The sequence below is a fragment of the Zootoca vivipara genome, chromosome 1 (genome assembly GCF_963506605.1).
Source record: "Zootoca vivipara chromosome 1, rZooViv1.1, whole genome shotgun sequence".
Taxonomy (NCBI): domain Eukaryota; kingdom Metazoa; phylum Chordata; class Lepidosauria; order Squamata; family Lacertidae; genus Zootoca; species Zootoca vivipara.
Window position 1 is genome coordinate 52,038,326 of NC_083276.1, and position 19,632 is coordinate 52,057,957.

General features: G+C 41.3%; 1 protein-coding gene across 2 annotated transcripts in view; it reads right to left on the minus strand.

Moving 5' to 3' along the window:
* The window catches only part of EXT2 (exostosin glycosyltransferase 2), an 84,895-nt gene that overhangs the window by 12,843 nt on the left and 52,420 nt on the right, over positions 1-19,632 (minus strand). For both annotated transcript variants that reach the window (XM_035115986.2, XM_035115977.2), the window contains exons 9-10: positions 13,888-14,077; positions 3,998-4,164 (exon numbers count right to left, since the gene is read on the minus strand). In XM_035115986.2, coding sequence (XP_034971877.2) covers positions 3,998-4,164; positions 13,888-14,077 — 357 coding nt within the window. The remainder of the gene's footprint in view (positions 1-3,997; positions 4,165-13,887; positions 14,078-19,632) is intronic.

Sequence of the window (19,632 nt, forward strand, 5' to 3'; positions counted from 1 at the left end):
TGTATAGCCCTAACTGTTTAAGAGCACAGAACACTATCTGTCAGTACTTCTGTCAACACAATGCTGAAAAGCTGTCCTCTTACTTCTCACAAAGCTTCCACTTCAAGTCACAGAGCCGTAGATATTCGCATGCCTCCTTAAATTAAACAGCACATAGGGGCTATATTGCTCTTGCTTCAGTAGCTTTGCACCATGCAATAAATCATTAGGGACCCTAATAGTTCACTTTTAACAAGTAAAAAAAATGTCTGACACTTTTGAGTGTTACTTTAATTTTTATGGCTGAAAGTGTACAGAGATCAAAGTAACCCCCCTTCTCTTCTTCTTTTTTTATAAAAAGCCTAATCGATACAGCCAGACAAGTCTGTGCTGCTACAAAGTTCAGCCACATGTTTAAACAAGGTCTAGAGAATAAGCAGAGGAAGAAAGTTACCAACATCACGTTTCCAAATGTTTCTCCTGACTGAAGCAAGGCACTTAAAAAAGAAACCCTCCTGGTAACATTATATGTTGCTACTGTTCCCTCAGAATTCCCTTGCAAACTGCTCAGAAATGCAACAGATACTTTCTTGGTGAAATACATAAACAGATAAATAAATTACCACAGGCCGAGGACAGGTTAAACATCTGGTAGCCAGCTCAGGCCTGTCAAGCAAGTCAAAGACACTCTGGCCCAGGGAAGATTGATCTGCAGTCACTGATTTGCGGGTTGAAGGTAGGAACTGTATTTATACACACTTCCCCTCATGCTCTTATAGAGGAAACAGCATAAAAAAGGAACTGCCACACTCTGGATGTTTGATTCAGTCCCCCCCCCCCACGCCCCCCGGTTAATATTAAAAATTAGCATGGTTGTGCATTCGCCCAGATATGTTTTAGGGCTCTTTTCTATCCCATATGCATGGCATTGCCCTGGATTCTAGAATTATTCTATAAATTGGTGGCTGTTATGATTATTACTATTTTAAACACACTAAGAGAAAAACAGCTTTTGCAAGACTCAGATGTGTCTGCCAAATCAGAGGAGGCTCTGTCCAAATGGCAGCAAATTCACACAAAGACTATCCAGGCTGTTATTCAGGCAGTTCCACAATCCAAGCATCTGGCCAACATAAGTCAGGCAAATTAGGTAAAATGGACCCTGAAGTTCAAATGTGGGACTGGGAGTTACAGATCCCCAGTTCAGTCACTGAATCACTATATTGCCTTGAGAAACTAACGTAGCCTACTTAACATGAGCCACTGTGAAGTGATCTATATACGGAAAGGGTGGTCAGTGCATGTTTGGTATAATTTCTGATGTTCTTACATTTAAAGTGAAATATGAGCTGGAGCTTCCTCCTGCCCATCAGAACACGTGCCTAGTGGGCATCCTTAGGGGGCTTATATTGCACCCTTCTTTATGGCTTTTTGCCACCTTTTGGTCTGTCAAGTCACTGATGGTTCTTGCATTCTCCCAGAAAAAACAAATTTTACCTTTCTATCCTCCTCTCCTAAATGGTCTATATTATTACAATTTGTTGTAAGTTTTGATTTACTGAAACTAAGCCACACTTAGAATGCAAATTCTTCAAGTACACAAAAACAACGCATATACAGATACTCCAGCCAATTCCCCAGATTACAGCTGCTTCACCATGCCCTTTTCCAGCAGTCCAGACACATGAGATTATTTAGCCAAGTCTACTCAAACCAACATGCCACAGTCCTCTTGGAGACTTGCCCAAGGAAACGGCTTATTTGAAAGTAGTCCCATGTCAAGAGCTCTCTTCTTTCTGAAAGCTTGTGTGTCAAAGGAAAAATTATCCTCTGTCCTTCTTCCTGGTGTGTTCTGAACCAGCTACATGTTCATTTATCTAGCCTTCCATTGTGAATACACAGCTGTTCTGTACTTGTCCACACTCCTGTTTGGGTGCAACCTTCCATCCTCCATGTTTCCCCAAAAGAAGAAAATATAAACCTGGATGCTCATATAACTGCTAATCCCCATGGGAGAACCTCCCTGTCTGGAGACACATATGGCATACTTAAATCTATTTTTTCCACATATATTTTATTATTGTTTAAGTCAGTATGTCAATTGTCAAACCAACTCCATATAATGTCAACTGTCTTAAGCTTATTCTTCATAATTATGGAGGAAAATCTAAAGAGCACTTTTGTACTAAGCTACTGTTAGTACTGTTGTACTAAGCTACTGTTGCTCGGTCCCAGCTCCTGCCAACCTAGCAGTTCGAAAACACATGAAAGTGCAAGTAGATAAATAGGTACCGCTACAGCAGGAAGGTAAATGGCGTTTCCGTGCGCTGCTCTGGTTCACCAGAAGCAGCTTAGTCATGCTGGCCACATGACCTGGAAGCTGTATGCCGGCTCCCTCGGCCAATAATGCGAGATGAGCACTGCAACCCCAGAGTCGGTCACGACTGGACCTAATGGTCAGGGGTCCCTTTACCTTTACTGTTAGCTCACCCACTCCTTTCTCATTCTTCCTTAGTTCCTTACTTGAGGATCCAGACCATCTCATTCCCCTCTCTGCCACATAAAACAATATCCCTCTCTTATTAAAAAGACAACAACCCTGCACACTTAAAGGAAAAACAAGCTTTCTGACATGGCTTCATCTTCTCTCACACCTTCAACTTCCAGCCAAACCCAATGACTTTTCCTAAATTATTCTGTAACGTTCAGCACTGCCAACTTCTTTGATTTCTACAGCTTCCACAATGCTGAACTCCAGGAGTGCTGAACCTCACACCCTTGGAGGGAATCACAAAATTAATGTGGCCTGATGACACTGCCAACAGCAGTGCCAACAGGTACTGGCAACGTACTCTCTCAATCTTTGCTCATCGTGGCTACCACCTGGGTGCTAATGGTCTTTTTTGGGAGGAAGTGTCTCAATAGGGTTGTAAGTTATACAGATTATCTAGACCCTTTATCAGTTTGGGATCAGGCCTGGTGACAGGACTGCACTGCTCTTGGTCACCTTGATTGATGACCTTTATCAAGATAAGAATAAGAATAAGAATAAGACCCTGTTGCTTCTGGTTTATCTCTTAGTCCCTTTTGAAAGCATCATCCTGGACAGACTCTGTGGTTTGGCTCCTATCTATGGGGTTAGTTTCAGAGAATGGTACTGGGTGATTGCCACAGGCAGCTGTGTTGTGAAGTACACACCCCCAGTATGAAGCTGTTGGGGATGATCTTTAGGAAATTTGTTGTGTGGCCATGCAAGCCCTAAACCAGTATCTAGACATATCAGTAGTGATGGGTTGGATGAGGGCTAGTAATAGCTGTAGCAGTCACTCCAGGACTGCTCCAGCTATCTCCAATGAAATAGCACTGCTCTCTACATCCATCTACTGAGGCACCAAGATATTCTCCAGGAACTCCTGCCAGGTGGGGAGTAGCAGGTAGGGCCTTTTCAGTGGTAGCATCCTGGTTGTGGAATGTGCTGTTTTATTTTCTGCTCTTGACTTACTTTTCTGCTGCTTCATATCTTATGGTATCATTCCTGTGGTTATTGTATATTTAATTTGTTTCTATTTTGGGGCGGCCTGTGTCATAATAATCATCCAAGGTGCTGAAGACTAAACTTCTGTTTATAGTAGATGACTAAATAGGCAACACAGAAAGACAGGTTTTGGAAATCCCCAAAAAGTGTAATGAAAGAAATACAAATATAGTTTCCCCTCTGCTTCTGTCCAAGAGTTTCATCTTTCAGGCTCTCTGGCACACATATTTATGTGCTAAGCTTGCATATGAGTTGGAAAAGAACTATAGTTAATCCTCCCTCAATGCTGGGCAGCAAGGGCAGCAAAATGCAAATATAATATTTTCTGAAGATTAACAGCATTTCCTGGATAGCTGCAAGAACTTTATGCTGATTATGCATCATGGCACTACTTGAAGGTTAAGAACATTTTAGCTGAGGATTTGTCCCCAGAAGCATTTAACTCCATCAACTCAAGTCATGCAAAAGCAGAAGCCGTCTTACCTCATAACCAAACTGCAGCTCATCTGATGTCAACATGATTATGTCATCATCAATGGCCAACACTGCTTCCGTTTCAATCTCATTATAGGGGAAGAAGCGGTTACTCAACTTGTTTTCTGTGGTCCGTACAACCTTTAGTGGCACTCGAACTTTCGGCCAAACAGTTTCTGTGAAGAAGAAGAAAATCTAAGATTTTATTTGTATTTTTGCTGTATCTCATCTGCAGTTTTATTACACCTCTACCCCCACCCCCTAATCAAGTCCTTGTGCTCTTTGCATGTACTAGGCCATGAGTACAGCAGGACAATTAAACTATGGGAGGGATTCACTTGACAAACCCTGTCAGTGGAAGCCCTATGCATGGGTGTCTGCTTGCACAATGGGACTGTTCTCCCTTCTCCTCCTCTCACAAATGGCTGTGGGAGAACCCCAGAACAGCATGCAGTGGGAGGGGAGAGGGAATAATTTTGTCTGGCAAAATTTATAACAGCACAACACTGAAATTCATCCAATGTATTCTGACACTCCAATTAATTCAAATAACCTTGAGATACAGGTACGACTTTGAATACTACTAGCATTAAGAACATACACCATTATTTAATACAGGGGTGGGGAACCCATACTTCTCTCTTTCTCTCTCTCTCTCTCTCTCTCTCTTTGCATGCACACATTCCAATGACTGATGGGGCAAAAGTAGATGGGACAACCCCCCCATGGAAAAAAGTATGTACCTCTATCTTCCCTTTGTTACAAATACAAATACACATGCACCAGACACCAAGCACTCATCACTCTCTAACACTCATACATGCACTCCAACACATCAGGCAAGCAGGCCAGTAACTCACTCAGCACTCGCAGCCCTCTCCACTCCAAATCTGGGAGAAGAGGGTAACTGGAAAGAACCCTCTGCCTGCACTTCAGCGAAAAGGCAGGCAGAGGGTTCATTGCCAATCATGGCACTGTGGTGCTTAGCACTAAGATCAGACAAGAGATCCCTCTCCTTTTACTTACAAGGAGACATTCTCTCTGATCTTAGTACTGTGGCACTGATATCAAACCTAAGAGATCCCTTTAACTTTTCTGTGACTGACATCATATGGCATTAGTAGGTACACATAAAAGAGATGTGCATGAAAACATCTTTGTTCCCTGAAAACACAGTTGATGGAGATTATGGTCAGATGTCCATTTTCACTGCTAGGAGAGTGTGATTTCATAGTTTACAGAGTACTCCAAAAGAACGTATAAAGTTCTGCACACTTCAGATGCTGGCATCCAAACATAATACCTGAGACAGCTTCCTTAGGAAAACTGTACCCCTTTCCAAACCACACTAAACAACTCTGAAAAGAAAGTTTACCTTGGAGGGGTTTTAAGAAAGGCGGAATTGGCCCAGATGAGCAAAAGAAACAAGAAATACAGAGTGAGAGGTTTTGGAAATATAATCATTTCAGTTTCCTACTCCAAGGTGGCCCTTGTTAAAACTAAAAAATGTTTTATATAATTAATTCTTGCTAGCACTCTTAGTGAGGCCTTGGTTCAGTGGCAGAACACACACTTCGCGTGTACACAAATACACGCAAGCTACAGAGAGGGGCAATAAGGTATACACTCCAGAAAAGGCTAGGTATGAATCAGATGAGATGGAAGAGGAATGGAGCCGTGTGAGTATCTAGTGAGACACAAGAGAAGATGAGAGGAGGAAATGGTGGCTTTCTAGAGCCATGTTCTGTGACACTGTGATGACCTAAATTTAAGTTCATTACCTAAACAAAAATTCTAGTCGCTCTCAGTAGTAGACAATTTAATTATTGTATGTTTTTGTATGTTTCCTTAACTCCAAACAATTGCAAAAAATTAACAGACAGATCCTGTTTATTGAACCGGGTGACCTAAGGCACTATCTTAGTTTAGCTTTACCTCAAAAGGTCATAGTGAGAAGAAACAGGCTAAGGCCAGATGTGTCACCCCACAAGTTCCTTAAGGGAAGGTTGGATAGACAGATAGCTATCCATCTTTAGCAGGTTGTGCATCATTTCAGGTTGAAACAGGAAATGCTTTTTGTACTGCATCTAAATAGAGATAAGTTCACTAAATTAACATCCTTCTACTATCAGCATTGCTAAGGAGCAGGAATAAACTGTGTTAGAGATTTGTGTGTTAACTAAATCTCTTATAGGTATAACTACCAATAGTGAAGTGAGGATGCTACGGAGGTGACAGCAATTTCAAGTTGTAGAATATGGTGTGGCAATAGCAGTGGAAACGAGATCAACTCTTAACATTGTAACTTTTACCCACTCTGCATAATTTTCTTGAGCTTAAAGACCATCAGTTTAGAGTTAAATGTTAATGAAAAGTTATTGGATAAGAAGGGAGAATTATAATAATGTTTCTGCCTACACAAATATTTCTATCCTACAGACATTTAGACCACAATATTTATTTTAGCAAATGCAGACTAAGTGAAAAACATCAGTTTCTCCTATAACACTGCAAAGCTTCCAAGCAGTCTATTTTTTAAAATTAATATCCTATGTGCAAGTCATATGCATTTGTTGGCACCCTGGCTGAGCCGACAATCCTCCTTACACACCGAACACTCTGCTAATGATGTCTAACTATCTATTTACATACATGCAGCCAATAGCCCTCAAAGGCTCTTTAATACTCCAGTGAGAGAGAAATTGATTGCCTCAATCTGATTTTGGTGTCAAAAGAAGCCCAAGGAAGCCATACAGATACAATACCGGGTGGAAAGTATTCGGCATGACACTATTTGCAAGCAAAGAACCAAAACACCACGCCTTCATTGAGAGTTTCCCTTTATAATGTGGTTTGAAAACAGTGTGTTTTCTGATTCCATTGTTTTCTTAAATGTAATAGAAATATTGTTATATTAACATATGTTACAGTTGCATAAATGCAACAATACAATTATGAGTTATGAATTACCTTAACATTTCACAGACCTTGTATACAGTACGATCACCGTTAGTTCACAATTGTATGAGTAGGACAGATAAAACAGTTACAGTCAAACCTCAGCTGTCAAACGTAATCCATTCCGGAAGCCCATTCTGCTTCTGAAATGTTTGACAATCGAGGCGTGGCTTCTGATTGGTTGCAGGAGCTTCCTGCACTCAAGTGGAAGCCACGCCGGACATTCGGCATCTGGAAAATGTTTGAAAACTGGAGCATTTACTTCCGGGTTTTCGGCGTTTAGGAGCCGAAACATTCCAAAACAGAAGCGTTCGGGAGCTGAGGTTTGACTGTACAATGATGCACATTGTTGCTACAATTTTCTGTGACAGTGTAATCACAGAGATTATACATGCCCCCTTTACTGCAGCCAGCACAAGGGAGCTCTTCTAGTTCTGAGGCTGCCTTTCTCAAAATCCCAGAAAAGCTGGTTGTTTCTACTCTGAACCTATGACACAATCAACTTCAGACCCAGCTCTACAAGGAAGCGATGTCCTCTGGAACATTTGTCCATTGTGACTTGCTCATCTCCTAACAAAGGTATTTAAGCAGGAAATACCTATATTTGAAAAAAGCAAAATGAAAAACACTTCATCATTCATTTGAAAGTGTGTGAGGAGACCATCTGGCTGCAGATGTCTCTGCCACTTTTAGCTTTATTATAATAATAAAAATCTACGGCTTGATTTTCAGCTCTGATATTATTGTACTGTATATTTCTTCACAAGGAAAGGAGAACCACTGTCCTTCCTTTCTTTGGCACATAACAGCAGCATTTATGGTTTTCTGAAAGATTTGATACTTGTAAGCTGACACTTCTGGATTCATTTATTATTTTATTTATTTATTTCATAAAACTGATACAACACTTGATTGGGTAAAAAAAACAAAACACCCCTCATAAGATAAAACAGTAAAATCAAGAAAAACATACAACCCTACTTTCAAACATACAAAAGTTAAAATACTAAAACAGATTAAAATTGTTGCAAAGTGCGGACACTGCCACACTAAATGATCAAGTTCTTCTAAATGTAGAACAGGTGTTACGGGGCACCTGTAGTAGTGCCAATTCTGCTGATCGAAGTAGTCGAGTGGGCACATGTGGCATAAGGCGACCTCATAGTTGCTACCTTTTTAATGGAAACAACCTGTGTTTGTGAATTTCTGGATTTTACTACATTTATAGTTCCCTGGGCTTCTAAGGACCAAGGTGGCAGAGCACAAGTTCTAGATTTTGTGCAATTAATAGTTTCACAACATTATGTCTGACTTCATTTTACACGATTTACAATCTTGTAACATGTTTGTTAGTATTGTTTTGTTTTAAAATAAAACAGAAGAAGCACACTTCAGAAATGTCAGGTAGTCATTAAGATACTAGGGTGGGGGCTTCAAACTTGCTTGTAACTTTATACTCTTACAGTGAGCACTGGAATGAGTTCATATTATTTCCCTTTAATTTTTGTAAGCCTGTAGCAAAGGCTTACAATATTTTTTATTACACAACCAAGTTACAAATTGAGAATTGGTAATACATAAAGAGAGATGAATTTATACAGTTACTATGGGGCCCTCAATGGGGAATTGTGGGGAGAGGTGGATAAGCTAACTGCCTTTATATCCACCGATGCAGTAGCCAATATTAAGAGCCAATTTCATATCTGAATTTACTGTAGGGCCATCAATGAGCAAAAATTACCTTTGATGTTCTCTTTCTAGTTCCCATTAATGTATATCAAAAATACAACTGGTTCAAATAACAGAAAATGTACCTGACTTTGCTCAAAGCCAGAAATGTGTTCCCTATACAGCACTGGCCAGGATATCCTGCATTTGATACTCAACCAGGTTAATGGTCCCAGCTTTACTATAACCAATTAAAAGAGAATAGCCATAAATGTGCAGATACTACCGTAGGGTAATAAACTAGACCTTATCGTTGACAGCGGTGTGCATTACTAACTTCAAACTCATTCCTTGTCCTAATCCATCAGAAACTTCCTGGCTTTAATAGGCTATAAATGGCAGAAGCTTTGAAGTCCAAGGATTAGGAGCCGTAATAGACAGACTGAATGAAAGACTTAGTGAAACCAACTTCTGCTATCCTACCAAAGAGCTAGGTGGAACGAACTGTATGCATTTGAATTAAAACAAATTAAATTAAACCCCTCGACAGCAGACCAGGACATTCCACAACCTATCCAAGTGTTAAAAATACATAGATGAAGGGGGTAGCTGGCGGTCACATAAGAAAGTTATTAAAATACATACCTATTAGAAAGTAAAGCTAAATAACTAAGTCTCAGTAAGGAAACAAACCTATGACCTTCAGGGCCAATTATTTTTCATGTCAACAACTTAATATATTTTCAACAGTATATCAATGAAAAAGGGTTATATAATGATCTGCTACAATGAACAGAGTTTTAAGTTTTAAAATAGTGAAATACTACTTGGCCATGATGAATTTTGCTATCAAATAATTTGGCTCCATCCAAATCTCAAGATTAAATAAACGAACATGTACACACACAGGGGAAAGATGGTAAGAAGCCATGTGAGCTTAAGAAACCCAATGATTGTTCTGCTTTCAAGAGGCAGGACACTTATACATTTTATAACAAAGCTTCAGGTAGGCTTCTTTTATTCAAAGGTACAAAATTATTTCACCCAAATGCAAAATATTTCAGTATCTATGAACCACATGCATCAGATAAAGCTGACCAATCAGTGTACATATAATCAACTCCTTTCTACCCCAAATCATTTCTAGTATTCTATCTTCTTGACACACTAAAAGCACAACAGCTCAAAGTACTAGAAAGAAAGTATTTATATAAATAGAAGGTGGAAACACACACCCAGAAATCAGTGTGTGAACTTAGGGCAACACATCCAATTCTGGTATACATACATACATACATACATACATACATCATAGCTGCCAAGTTATCCCTTTTTTTAAGGGATTTTCCCTTATGCTGAATAGGCTTCCTCGCGAGAAAAGGGAAAACTTGGCAGCTATGACATACATACACAAAGACACGAACCCCCACCTACTATATACATGCACATGCAAATGTGTGTGTGTATATGTGCACACAACTTCCCTCGCACAACTTCCCTTCCTCAAGAAACACAAAGGGAGGGATCCGGATCCCATACTCCTTCACTAGAAACAAACAAAAAGGAGACAGCCCTGGAAGATGATGGTTCCCTAAAGAAATCTCCACTCCTAAAGCCATTGTTGGAGCTTGGTCTGAGCTGCGGAGAAGGGTGCAACATGCCATGCCCTTTTCTTTATTCCAAGCTGACCAATGATTCTGAGAAGTTCTGGTGAACAGCAGTAGGCAGTCAGTGACTTCTTCGCCTTGTTGATACCACTTCTGCCTGCCCCAAGAAAACTGGAGTGTAGCAGGTTCAAGGCATACGCACAAGTGTGGAAGGGAAGAATGGGCAGCAAGTTACTCCATCTTGCTCCTAGCTTGGCAGCCTATCCAATCCATGGCTACTCAGCAAGTTACAGCTGGTGCGATCACTTTAGCTTTGACTGTCTTTCCTAGAGATCCATAAGCAAGCACAACAGGCCACAGGGTTTATTCGTTGTAGGCCATCATAAGCTGTACTCTCAGCACTCAAGTGCTGTAAAAGCAGTTCACAATCAGGGATTCAGGTGAAAATGGATTCAAATAATCTTCCAAAAGTGCTTGGCCCTGACAAGCAGCCACTTGTGCACTTTACTGAAGAGGGGCTTTTTGACAGCCAGCCTGTACTTGTTGCAATACTTAGAATTCAGGGAGGCTCTCTTTAGACGTGACCTTGTAACTGCCTATTCTAAAGGTAGCTGGGACCACTCCAAGCATGGAGTAATTAATCACTTTCATTTGTGGACCCAGGCAGTCAGCCCCTTCTGTTAGATGTAATAAGCCAAGAGGAACGAGGTATTAGTACATAATGCTGGACCCTTCTTGTCTCCGTCCTCATGCCATAGTAATCAAAACACGTACCACAAAACAGCGCTCTGAACAGTTCCCAGACTGCACTGCACAATTGTACCATTCAGGCTGAAGCAACTACAAGGAATTATCCTTTAAGTACTCAGCAAACAGGTCACAGTATGCCCCTTGTACACCACTAAGCATGTCAAGTTTGGGAGGATTTCTAAGTTTCATTTGATACACCACCCAACACTGTTTGGTGGCATCTACTACTACTAGACGTCAATACCTACACTTCCGCAACCTCTTAAACGGCACCCTCCATTTTCTGCACACAGGCAAAGTTATGTGACACATGCATATTATTCCAAAGGGCAATATGTCAAGAAGCGTTGGAATATATATTGTTCCATGTGCGTTTTATTGTTTAGTTTATTGGAATGGAAATTCATGTTCAAAACAGATCTTAAGAAAGAAACACACATTTCTATACTATTATTATTATTATTATTATTATTATTATTATTATTATTATTATTATTATGCCTCCCATCTGATTGGGTTGCCCCAACCACTCTGGGCGGCTCCCAACAAATTAAAACATCAGACACAGTAAAACATCAAACATTTAAAACTTCCCTATACAGGGCTGCCTTCAGATGTCTTCTAAAAGACAGATGACTGCTTATTTCCTTGACATCTGATGGGAAGGCATTCCACAGGGTAGACATGGCTACCGAGAAGGCCCTCTGCCTGGTTCCCTGTAACCTCACTTCTCACAACTTAATACAGTGGTACCTCTGGATACGTACCTGATCCATTCCGGGGTGCTGTTCTCACCCCGAAAAGTATGTATCCAGAGCAGCGCTATTGTGCATGCGCGAAGCGCGCAGAACGCTTCTACGCATGTGCGTGCGGTGGAACCTGGAAGTAAACACTTACGGGTCCGCCACGTACTTAACCTGAAAATACACAACCTGAAGCGGACGCAACCAGAGGTATGACTGTATATACTGAGAAAGGACCACAGGTAAAATTAGCTGTGGGAACCTGGTAACCTGAGGGCCACATTTCCTCATGGGTGACCTTCCAGGGGCCACATGCCAGTGGCATGTGTGGCCAGAGATAAAAGTGATCAGGCCCAGAAGCATATGGGAGAAGAATAACAGATGAAACTCTTACCTTTATACAGTAGACTAAATTTCAGCCAAGCAAAAGCCAGAGGTTTACACACACACACACACAAACACACACACCTTCCTTCCTTCCTTCCATCCAGGCAAGCAAGAGGCAATAACAGAGTTCAAGAGCACATTTAGCCAGGCAAAAGCACTCAAAGAGAGTGCTGGGGAGGGGGCATGGCCTGACAGTGTCCTAGAGGCCTGCATCCCTGGGTTAAACATTCTGACTTCGAGAATGTGTTCTTAGATTCTAGAGAAATTCAAGCAATGGGAAGTTCAGGAAAATCAGGCTTCACGCAGAAGTGCAATTTTCAATTACCACTTGATTTTATTACCTCAAAGCAAGAAAGTAAAATTCACTAACCGTCAATTAACATTTACTCATCACTGGTAGCTGAACATGTGGTTTGGTTGAGGTGGCATACAACATTCAAGGGTCTAAGCAGTAATTTCATGGGACATTTGAAATATACTGATATTAAAGTTCATGAAAAGGTTCACTGTTAAATTTTAGTAGGATTTGCTCTATTTACAAGAACAAGAGTACAATGAAGTGAGAACTGAAGGTAACAAATAGGGCTTGGAAAAGCAATAAGCACTGGCACACCAGAGTCATTCATGAGATGAAGCCTAGCTTTTAAACAATTGGTCAGTATTTTCCTGAGTATGGTCTGGCAGGGAAGGAAAACTTCCATTGGCAAACAGTCTGTGGTTGCTTTTGACTTAATAGCTGAACAGAGCAGCACCCAATATTTTATTTTAAGTACATACTTTCCTTTTATAGTAATATTTCACAACTTGCCAAGTAAGTGATCTACTTTGTGATTTTGGAAATCGGAACATGGAAGTTGCATAACTTTTTTAAAAGGAAGTGTGCATGCACACGAAAGCTCATACCAATGACAAACTTAGTTGGGCTTTAAGGTGCTACTGGAAGGAATTTTTTTAAAATTTTGTTTAAAAGGAGACAAGGAAAGAGAAATAATTTGTGGAGTTATAGAATCAAGTATACTTGTGCCTTGAACCACTGTATTTTAATTTCTATTCTGCTTTTTCTCAAGATGGTTATACTGAAATTAAATTACATTTAGGAATTCACATTACTGTACATCTACTTAAAATCTGGGCACTAAAAGCCATTAAACAGTGAAGTACAGTATCCATAACATTTCTGGAAGGCTTCAACTTTCACAGTGTTCTTAACAGAGTTCCACAACTGATGGACAATCACAAAAAATACTTCTCCTTCCTCAATAGTACGGTCAAAAGTAGGCTCCAAAGAATATTGTGCTTAAGCTGTTAAGGCAGGTATGTGAAACCTTAGTACTACAGACCTAGTTAGGCACAGAAGTGGTCCTAATTTGGCTCAGGAGGCAATTTCCTCCAGGCTAACATTGTATATGACATCAGCTGTGGTGCAGGTAAAGATGTGGCTGTTAAGGAACAATCAGGAACCTTAAAAATGGTCTCCTGATTGTTCTACAATAAGCAGAGTTTGCATCCACTGCCTTTTTAATTTAGAGGCCAGATGCAAGCCCTGCCGGAATCAGCAACACTCAGGAACTCTGGAGAGCAATTGATCCCTGTTGGAAGAGAGGCTTTAAGTCACTGCCAATCAGTGTTTGAGAGGTGACTTCAAGCCCCACTGAGTTCCTTCGCTTGGATCATCCCCATGCTTATGAAGGAAGCTCTTCTGTTTTCAGCATGACCCGACTTCAAGCCAGGGTGCAAAGGAAAAATGGGTCACCTGATAGGAGGAGCTTGGTTTCCCACAACTTACCTTCTGGTGGAACTTTGTTCTGGTTGTTCCAAACTACTAACAACTTTGAAAGGCTGGGCACCTTTGAGACTTCAGTGATGACTCTAAAGAGGCTCTCAACCCGATCGTAGGTCAGGACAATAGCAGTGAAGCCTTGCGACTGAGGTGGGATCAGCGGAAGAAATAGTGGATTGCTTACGCTGCTCCATTTCTGCAGAAAGGAAAGAAGTAGGATTAAACCAAGGTCACTTTTCAGTAATAAAATAGGAATAAATCAACTGAATGCAATTTCCATCATTAGGACCAGATCAGCACACCAACACAATAAGCATTTTAGAGGGAAAACTGGACTTTGGGAGCTTCTTTTTGTGATAGAACACCAATCTTGGTTAAATATGAACATCTTCTATGCATTTGTACTATTTGTACTATCAAGTACGTTCAGGCATACTGGGGAATAAAAGACAGATTACTGGAAAACCAGAAAGATTCAGCTACCCTGGCTTGTTTCTTCCCCACATCTCTCTTCCCAAAAGGAAGCATAATCTTTATATGAATTCAGACTAGGCCAACAAGCAGAAAATCAGACTAGTGCCACAATTTCTGGGGGGAAATTAAGTAAAGAGAGGCAAATTAATAAACCTGACACAAAATGGGCACAAATAAAAAGGAAAACATACTCTTGGTTCAATACAGAAGGATAAAAGAGCAACCTTCAACAAAAATAGCTTGTTCTATGGTTTTAAACAGTCTACCTTTCAAGCATTTTAAAAAACAAGAAAAGAGGCAAAGATCAACTTTAGTTATTTACTCCACCTAATGTTCCCTAAATACTTTTTAAAGACTTATTTTACCATCATAAGGAAGCCAATTTAGCTGGCAGAGATGTGGGATAAGGCACAGTAGAGCCAAAATGTAGAGTCCCAACAGAATGCATTTTGTAGTATACAGTGGTGCCTCGCTAGACGAATTTAATTCATTCCACGGGTCTTTTCTGATAACGAAAAATTCATCTAGCGAATCCCATAGGAATGCATTGAATTTTTTTGAATTTTTTTTTGCCCATAGGAACACATTAATTGAATTTCAATGCATTCCTATGGGAAACCGCGATTTGCTAGACGAATTTTTCATAAAACGAATTCATCTAGCGAGGCAACCTCCAATCGAAAAATCCTTTCGTTAAGCGGAAATTTCGTTAAGCAGGGCATTCGTTAAGCGAGGCACCACTGTACATTTATTTTCCCAGTGACACAATCAAAGACTAACATAAAAGAGTATAGACAGGAAAAAGCAGAAAAATATTGTAAATCTAGGCCTATGAAAAACTAGGGCATTAACTTCACCCTTGCCTAGGACATTGTAACATATTGACTACAGCAGGGGTTCCCAGACTTACCGAGCGGCGGGCCGGTGCCCGCCGCGCCGACCGCGCGGTGGGCCGGACTGCAGGGGAGTGCGCGCGCAGCGGGCCGGAGGGCGGGGGAGTGCGCGCCCGTGCGCATGCGCACACGCACACGGGCGGAAAAAAAATCGGCGAAAATCGCTTGTGCGCATGCGTATGGGCCTCCCCCGACCCGGAAGTGCACCAGAAATGACCTCTTCCGGGTCGGGAGAGGCCCGTACGCATGCGCACAAAGGATTTTCGGCGATTTTTTGCCGATTTTTCAGATCGCCGCTGCGCCGCGCGCCGTGAGAGCGGGCGGCGGCAGCGGGCGGCGGGGGTCGTCGCGGGCCGGATTGGAAGGCCGATTGGGCCGCATCCGGCCCGGGGGCCGTAGTTTGGGGACCCCTGGACTACAGAGTCTAATACGCAGCTAAATAATTTTGTTGCACATACGGATATTTTCAATTTTCACTTCCAACAAGAACCACTCACACTTTATTGAATAGTGCTCTAGGGAATCTCCCAACCGTCAGGGGCAGCTGGAAGGGGTGTGTGTCCTGAAGAGACCAACCTTGCCCAACCTACTGGCCCTCCATAAGTTTTGGATTACAACTCCCTTCAGTGTCAGAAAGCATGGCCCATGATGGGAGATGATAGAAGCTGTAGTACAAAACACTACAGAACACTGCAATAGTTTGAACAGTGCTGGAGCGGAAGGCTTCTTGTGATGCAGTCATCTACTGAGGTTCATAGGAAAGTGATTTAGATCTTCTCTGTCATAGAGTTTTGCTAGATCCTCCCATACACTATTTTTGTCTGGGCACCAAGTTGTTGTTGGTTCTTTTTAACATGGAGCAATCACAGCGTCCTCCACTGCACTTAGGACTTTTAAATAGTAGTAACCAGCACCATGACTAGGGAGTCACTGTAGATCAGGCATCCCAAATTTTGGCCCTCCAGATGTTTTGGACTACAATTCCTACTGGTCCTGTTAGCTAGGGATCATGGGAGTTGTAGGCCAAAACATCTGGAGGGCTGCAGTTTGGGGATGCCTGCTGTAGATTAAATAAAACCAGAGTAATAAGTGCCATCTCAGAAAACTGCCAGACAACACAATTTTGAATCATTTAATGGCATAGCAAGGTCAATGGACAGTTCTGGGTACAGAATGTTAGAGTAGTCCAGTCAGGAGGTTACTGGTGCTTGAATGACAATGGGTATAAAATGGTGCAGTCGTATACCAGCAGGAAATAATTAGAAAAGTTATGCATTTTTCTGGAAAAACTAGACTCTCTCTCTCCCTCTGTCTCTGGAAAGGTATGGTGTTTCCTACAATATTTTTTACAATGTCTGGTCAAAACATTAAAAGTAGCATTCATTCAAGCTTCATGCCTGCAATGGCAAGTTGGGGAGCTTATTTGCCACTTAAAACAAAACGGGGTGTCTACTCATATGTAAGTTGATCTTTGGCTCTTGTCTTTCACTGTTCATCTGCTAAACATTACATGTATATACGTTCTTAAACTGAAACCGTTCTTAAACATGAGGCCTCCTGCCACCGGTGCCCTTCCACCGTTTGGATTCCATTCTTAGATCGAGGTAAAGTTTGCAAACCAGGACACTACTTCTGATTTTGCGGAGTTCGTAAACCGAATTGTTCGTAAATAGGGCTGTTCTTATAAGGTACCATTGTACTACAAATGCAGCACAGGAACAAATGATGGGCAGGGCAGACAAATGACAAATGAAACAAAGCAATCAAAAGCTTCCTTTAAGTAATCTCTAATGAATAGCTGGAGCTCCAGCACTACAGCTCTGATTCATGGCTATGGCAAATGAGGCAAATTGCCTGACCCTATTTACTACTGATCCCAGTAGGTTTGCCTTCAAAATGAACAATATCATAAAAGCAGCATTTTACTTTTTGATACTAGTACTGTACTATGATGGAAATTCTTATAGTACATTTAACATCCAACACATTTCTAAGTCTAGATAAAGAAATGTAGCATCTAGGCAGCTGTGCCACTTTGTTGAAAGGAGCCCACTGCGTAATTGAGACACTGGTAAAGAATGGCTGAGCTAGAATATGTTCTGCTACTCTGACATCCAACAGTGAACGCCCCCACCTCAAAAATAATCAAGTTTCCTTAGTTGAGAGTAACATTTCAAAAGGGCATTTAGGCATTGCTGAAGCACCATTAAGAGCCAACCCCCTGCTGCCTGCCTGAAAAGTGTGTCTACAGTCTGGGACCTCTTGACCTCACTTTCGGCAGGAAATTGGGCAAATTCAAACCTCCATGATTTACTTGAGTCTTACAAACTTCTGTTGGAGAAAGGCAAACAATGCAGGTAATTAACTCAACAGAAGTCTAATTAAATCCCTATTATGGAAGCAGGGCATGAAATTGATGGTGACATAAGGATGGTTCTTCCCAACAATAGAAAATGCATCAGTCAACATTCGTTTCAGGTGCGTCTAGGCCTTGTATTGGAGATGGCCAACTGATCTCTCTCACTCTCTCACACACACTCCCCACAACTGGTACTGATGGTGTAATCATCCATCACTTTCTTTGACAAAGTGCTGACACTCAGCCATGGCTCAGACAATTCTAACTCACTCCCCACCCCCAGCCGCCAGCCGCCAGCTTCCCAATGCCCAACAAGCTAATATTCATTACAGGAGCCACAGTAATTAACCCAAGACTGATAGGGTATTTATCGTGAATCAGTTTTATGCACAAGCCGTATCCAGTTGCAAGTGTCAACTCTGCAATGCAACAGAGCTCTCACATTGCTCGGTCTGGCATTCCTGGCTGTTTGACAGCGGTCTCCTTTCCGCAGACGGCAAAAGAAGCCAAGGCACTGGAATCCAGAACCTGAGTGGGAGGTTGGGAAACTGGCCTAACTTTTGGTGAATTTTTTTAAAGGAACATCTCCACAAGAAGTGACTCATTTGTGTCAGACTGCCATTTAGCAAGCAAACACACACACACACACACACCATTTTAAAGTTTCCATTTGCTACTGGAGAATTTATTTCCTTTGCTTTGGCTAAGTGAATTTTCTTCTTCTTCTTTAACTGCATGCAGTATTAAAACTATTTTAAGACTCAATAAAGAAAGAAGAAAGTTATCACCCACAAAAAAGATCCTGATGGAATTCACTTCTCCTAAGATATGAAGGACTCTGAACCTCACCCCACATGGAAAAAGAAAAACTTCCACTAATCTTATGAGTAATAAGTGAGAATGACTGATTTCCCAATGATTAGTATATAATCATTTATAGTGGTTGTTTCTGAAAACATTTGTACTCTATCTCCAACACAATTACTACAATTAAAAATACATAACAGAAGTTATGTGCCAACAATGCAATACCCAAGTCAAAGAACACTACTGTGATGTTAAATTTATTTTCAAAGGCAACATATAAATATGCTGCATAAATAATCAAGTGGAATAAATCCCCAAGACAGAAAGAGAACAAAAAGGAGAAGATAGAATAATGCTTCTAAGCTACTTTGCTGGCACAGACTGGAGTGCAGAAGGAAGATGAAGAACACCTGCCTACTCAGCCTGCTCAACCTGTAAACAGGATCTGAGCACAACAACTGTGATTCCCCACATGTGATTTCCAGGAACTGGTATCAGGGGTATACTGCTTCCAACACAGCTAACAGCCATTACTGATAGCCTGATCCTCCATGAATTTGTCCAATCCTCCTTTAAAACTGTTCAGGTTGGCGACCATCATATTGTGGGAGCCTCTTGTGGGTGCAAATTCCATAGGTTAACTGCGCGCTGTGTGAAGGACGACTTTCTTTTGTCTCTCCTGAATCTTCTGATGACCAGCTTCACTGAATGCCCCTGAGTTCTAGCACTCATTTTCTTCATGCAATGCATGATTTTATACACCTCGATCATGTCCACACTTAGTTGCCTTTTCCTCTAAACTAAAAAAGTGTTGTAGTATTTCCTCATAGTGTCTTGCTCTAACCCAGGCATAGGCAACCTTGGCTCTCCAGATGTTTTGGAACTACAGCACCCATGGTCCCTAGCTAACAGGGCCAGTGGTCAGGGATCATGGGAGTTGTAGTTCCAAAACATCTGGAGAGCCAATGTTGCCTATGCCTGCTCTAACCCCTTGATCATTTTGGCTGCCACTTTTCTGGAACTTTTTCTGGATCCTTTTTGAGGTGATAGGACATTTTTGTTGAGCTAGCCAACACAATTTGAAGATCCTGTTCCTGGTTAGTCACTCCTTCAGTCTCGCCCACATACTGGTATGCACACTATGAGGCTGAATATTACTCCCCCGTTGCTGGATCGCTAACATGGTGATAATAAAAGTTTTTTTTTTACTGTTCTCAT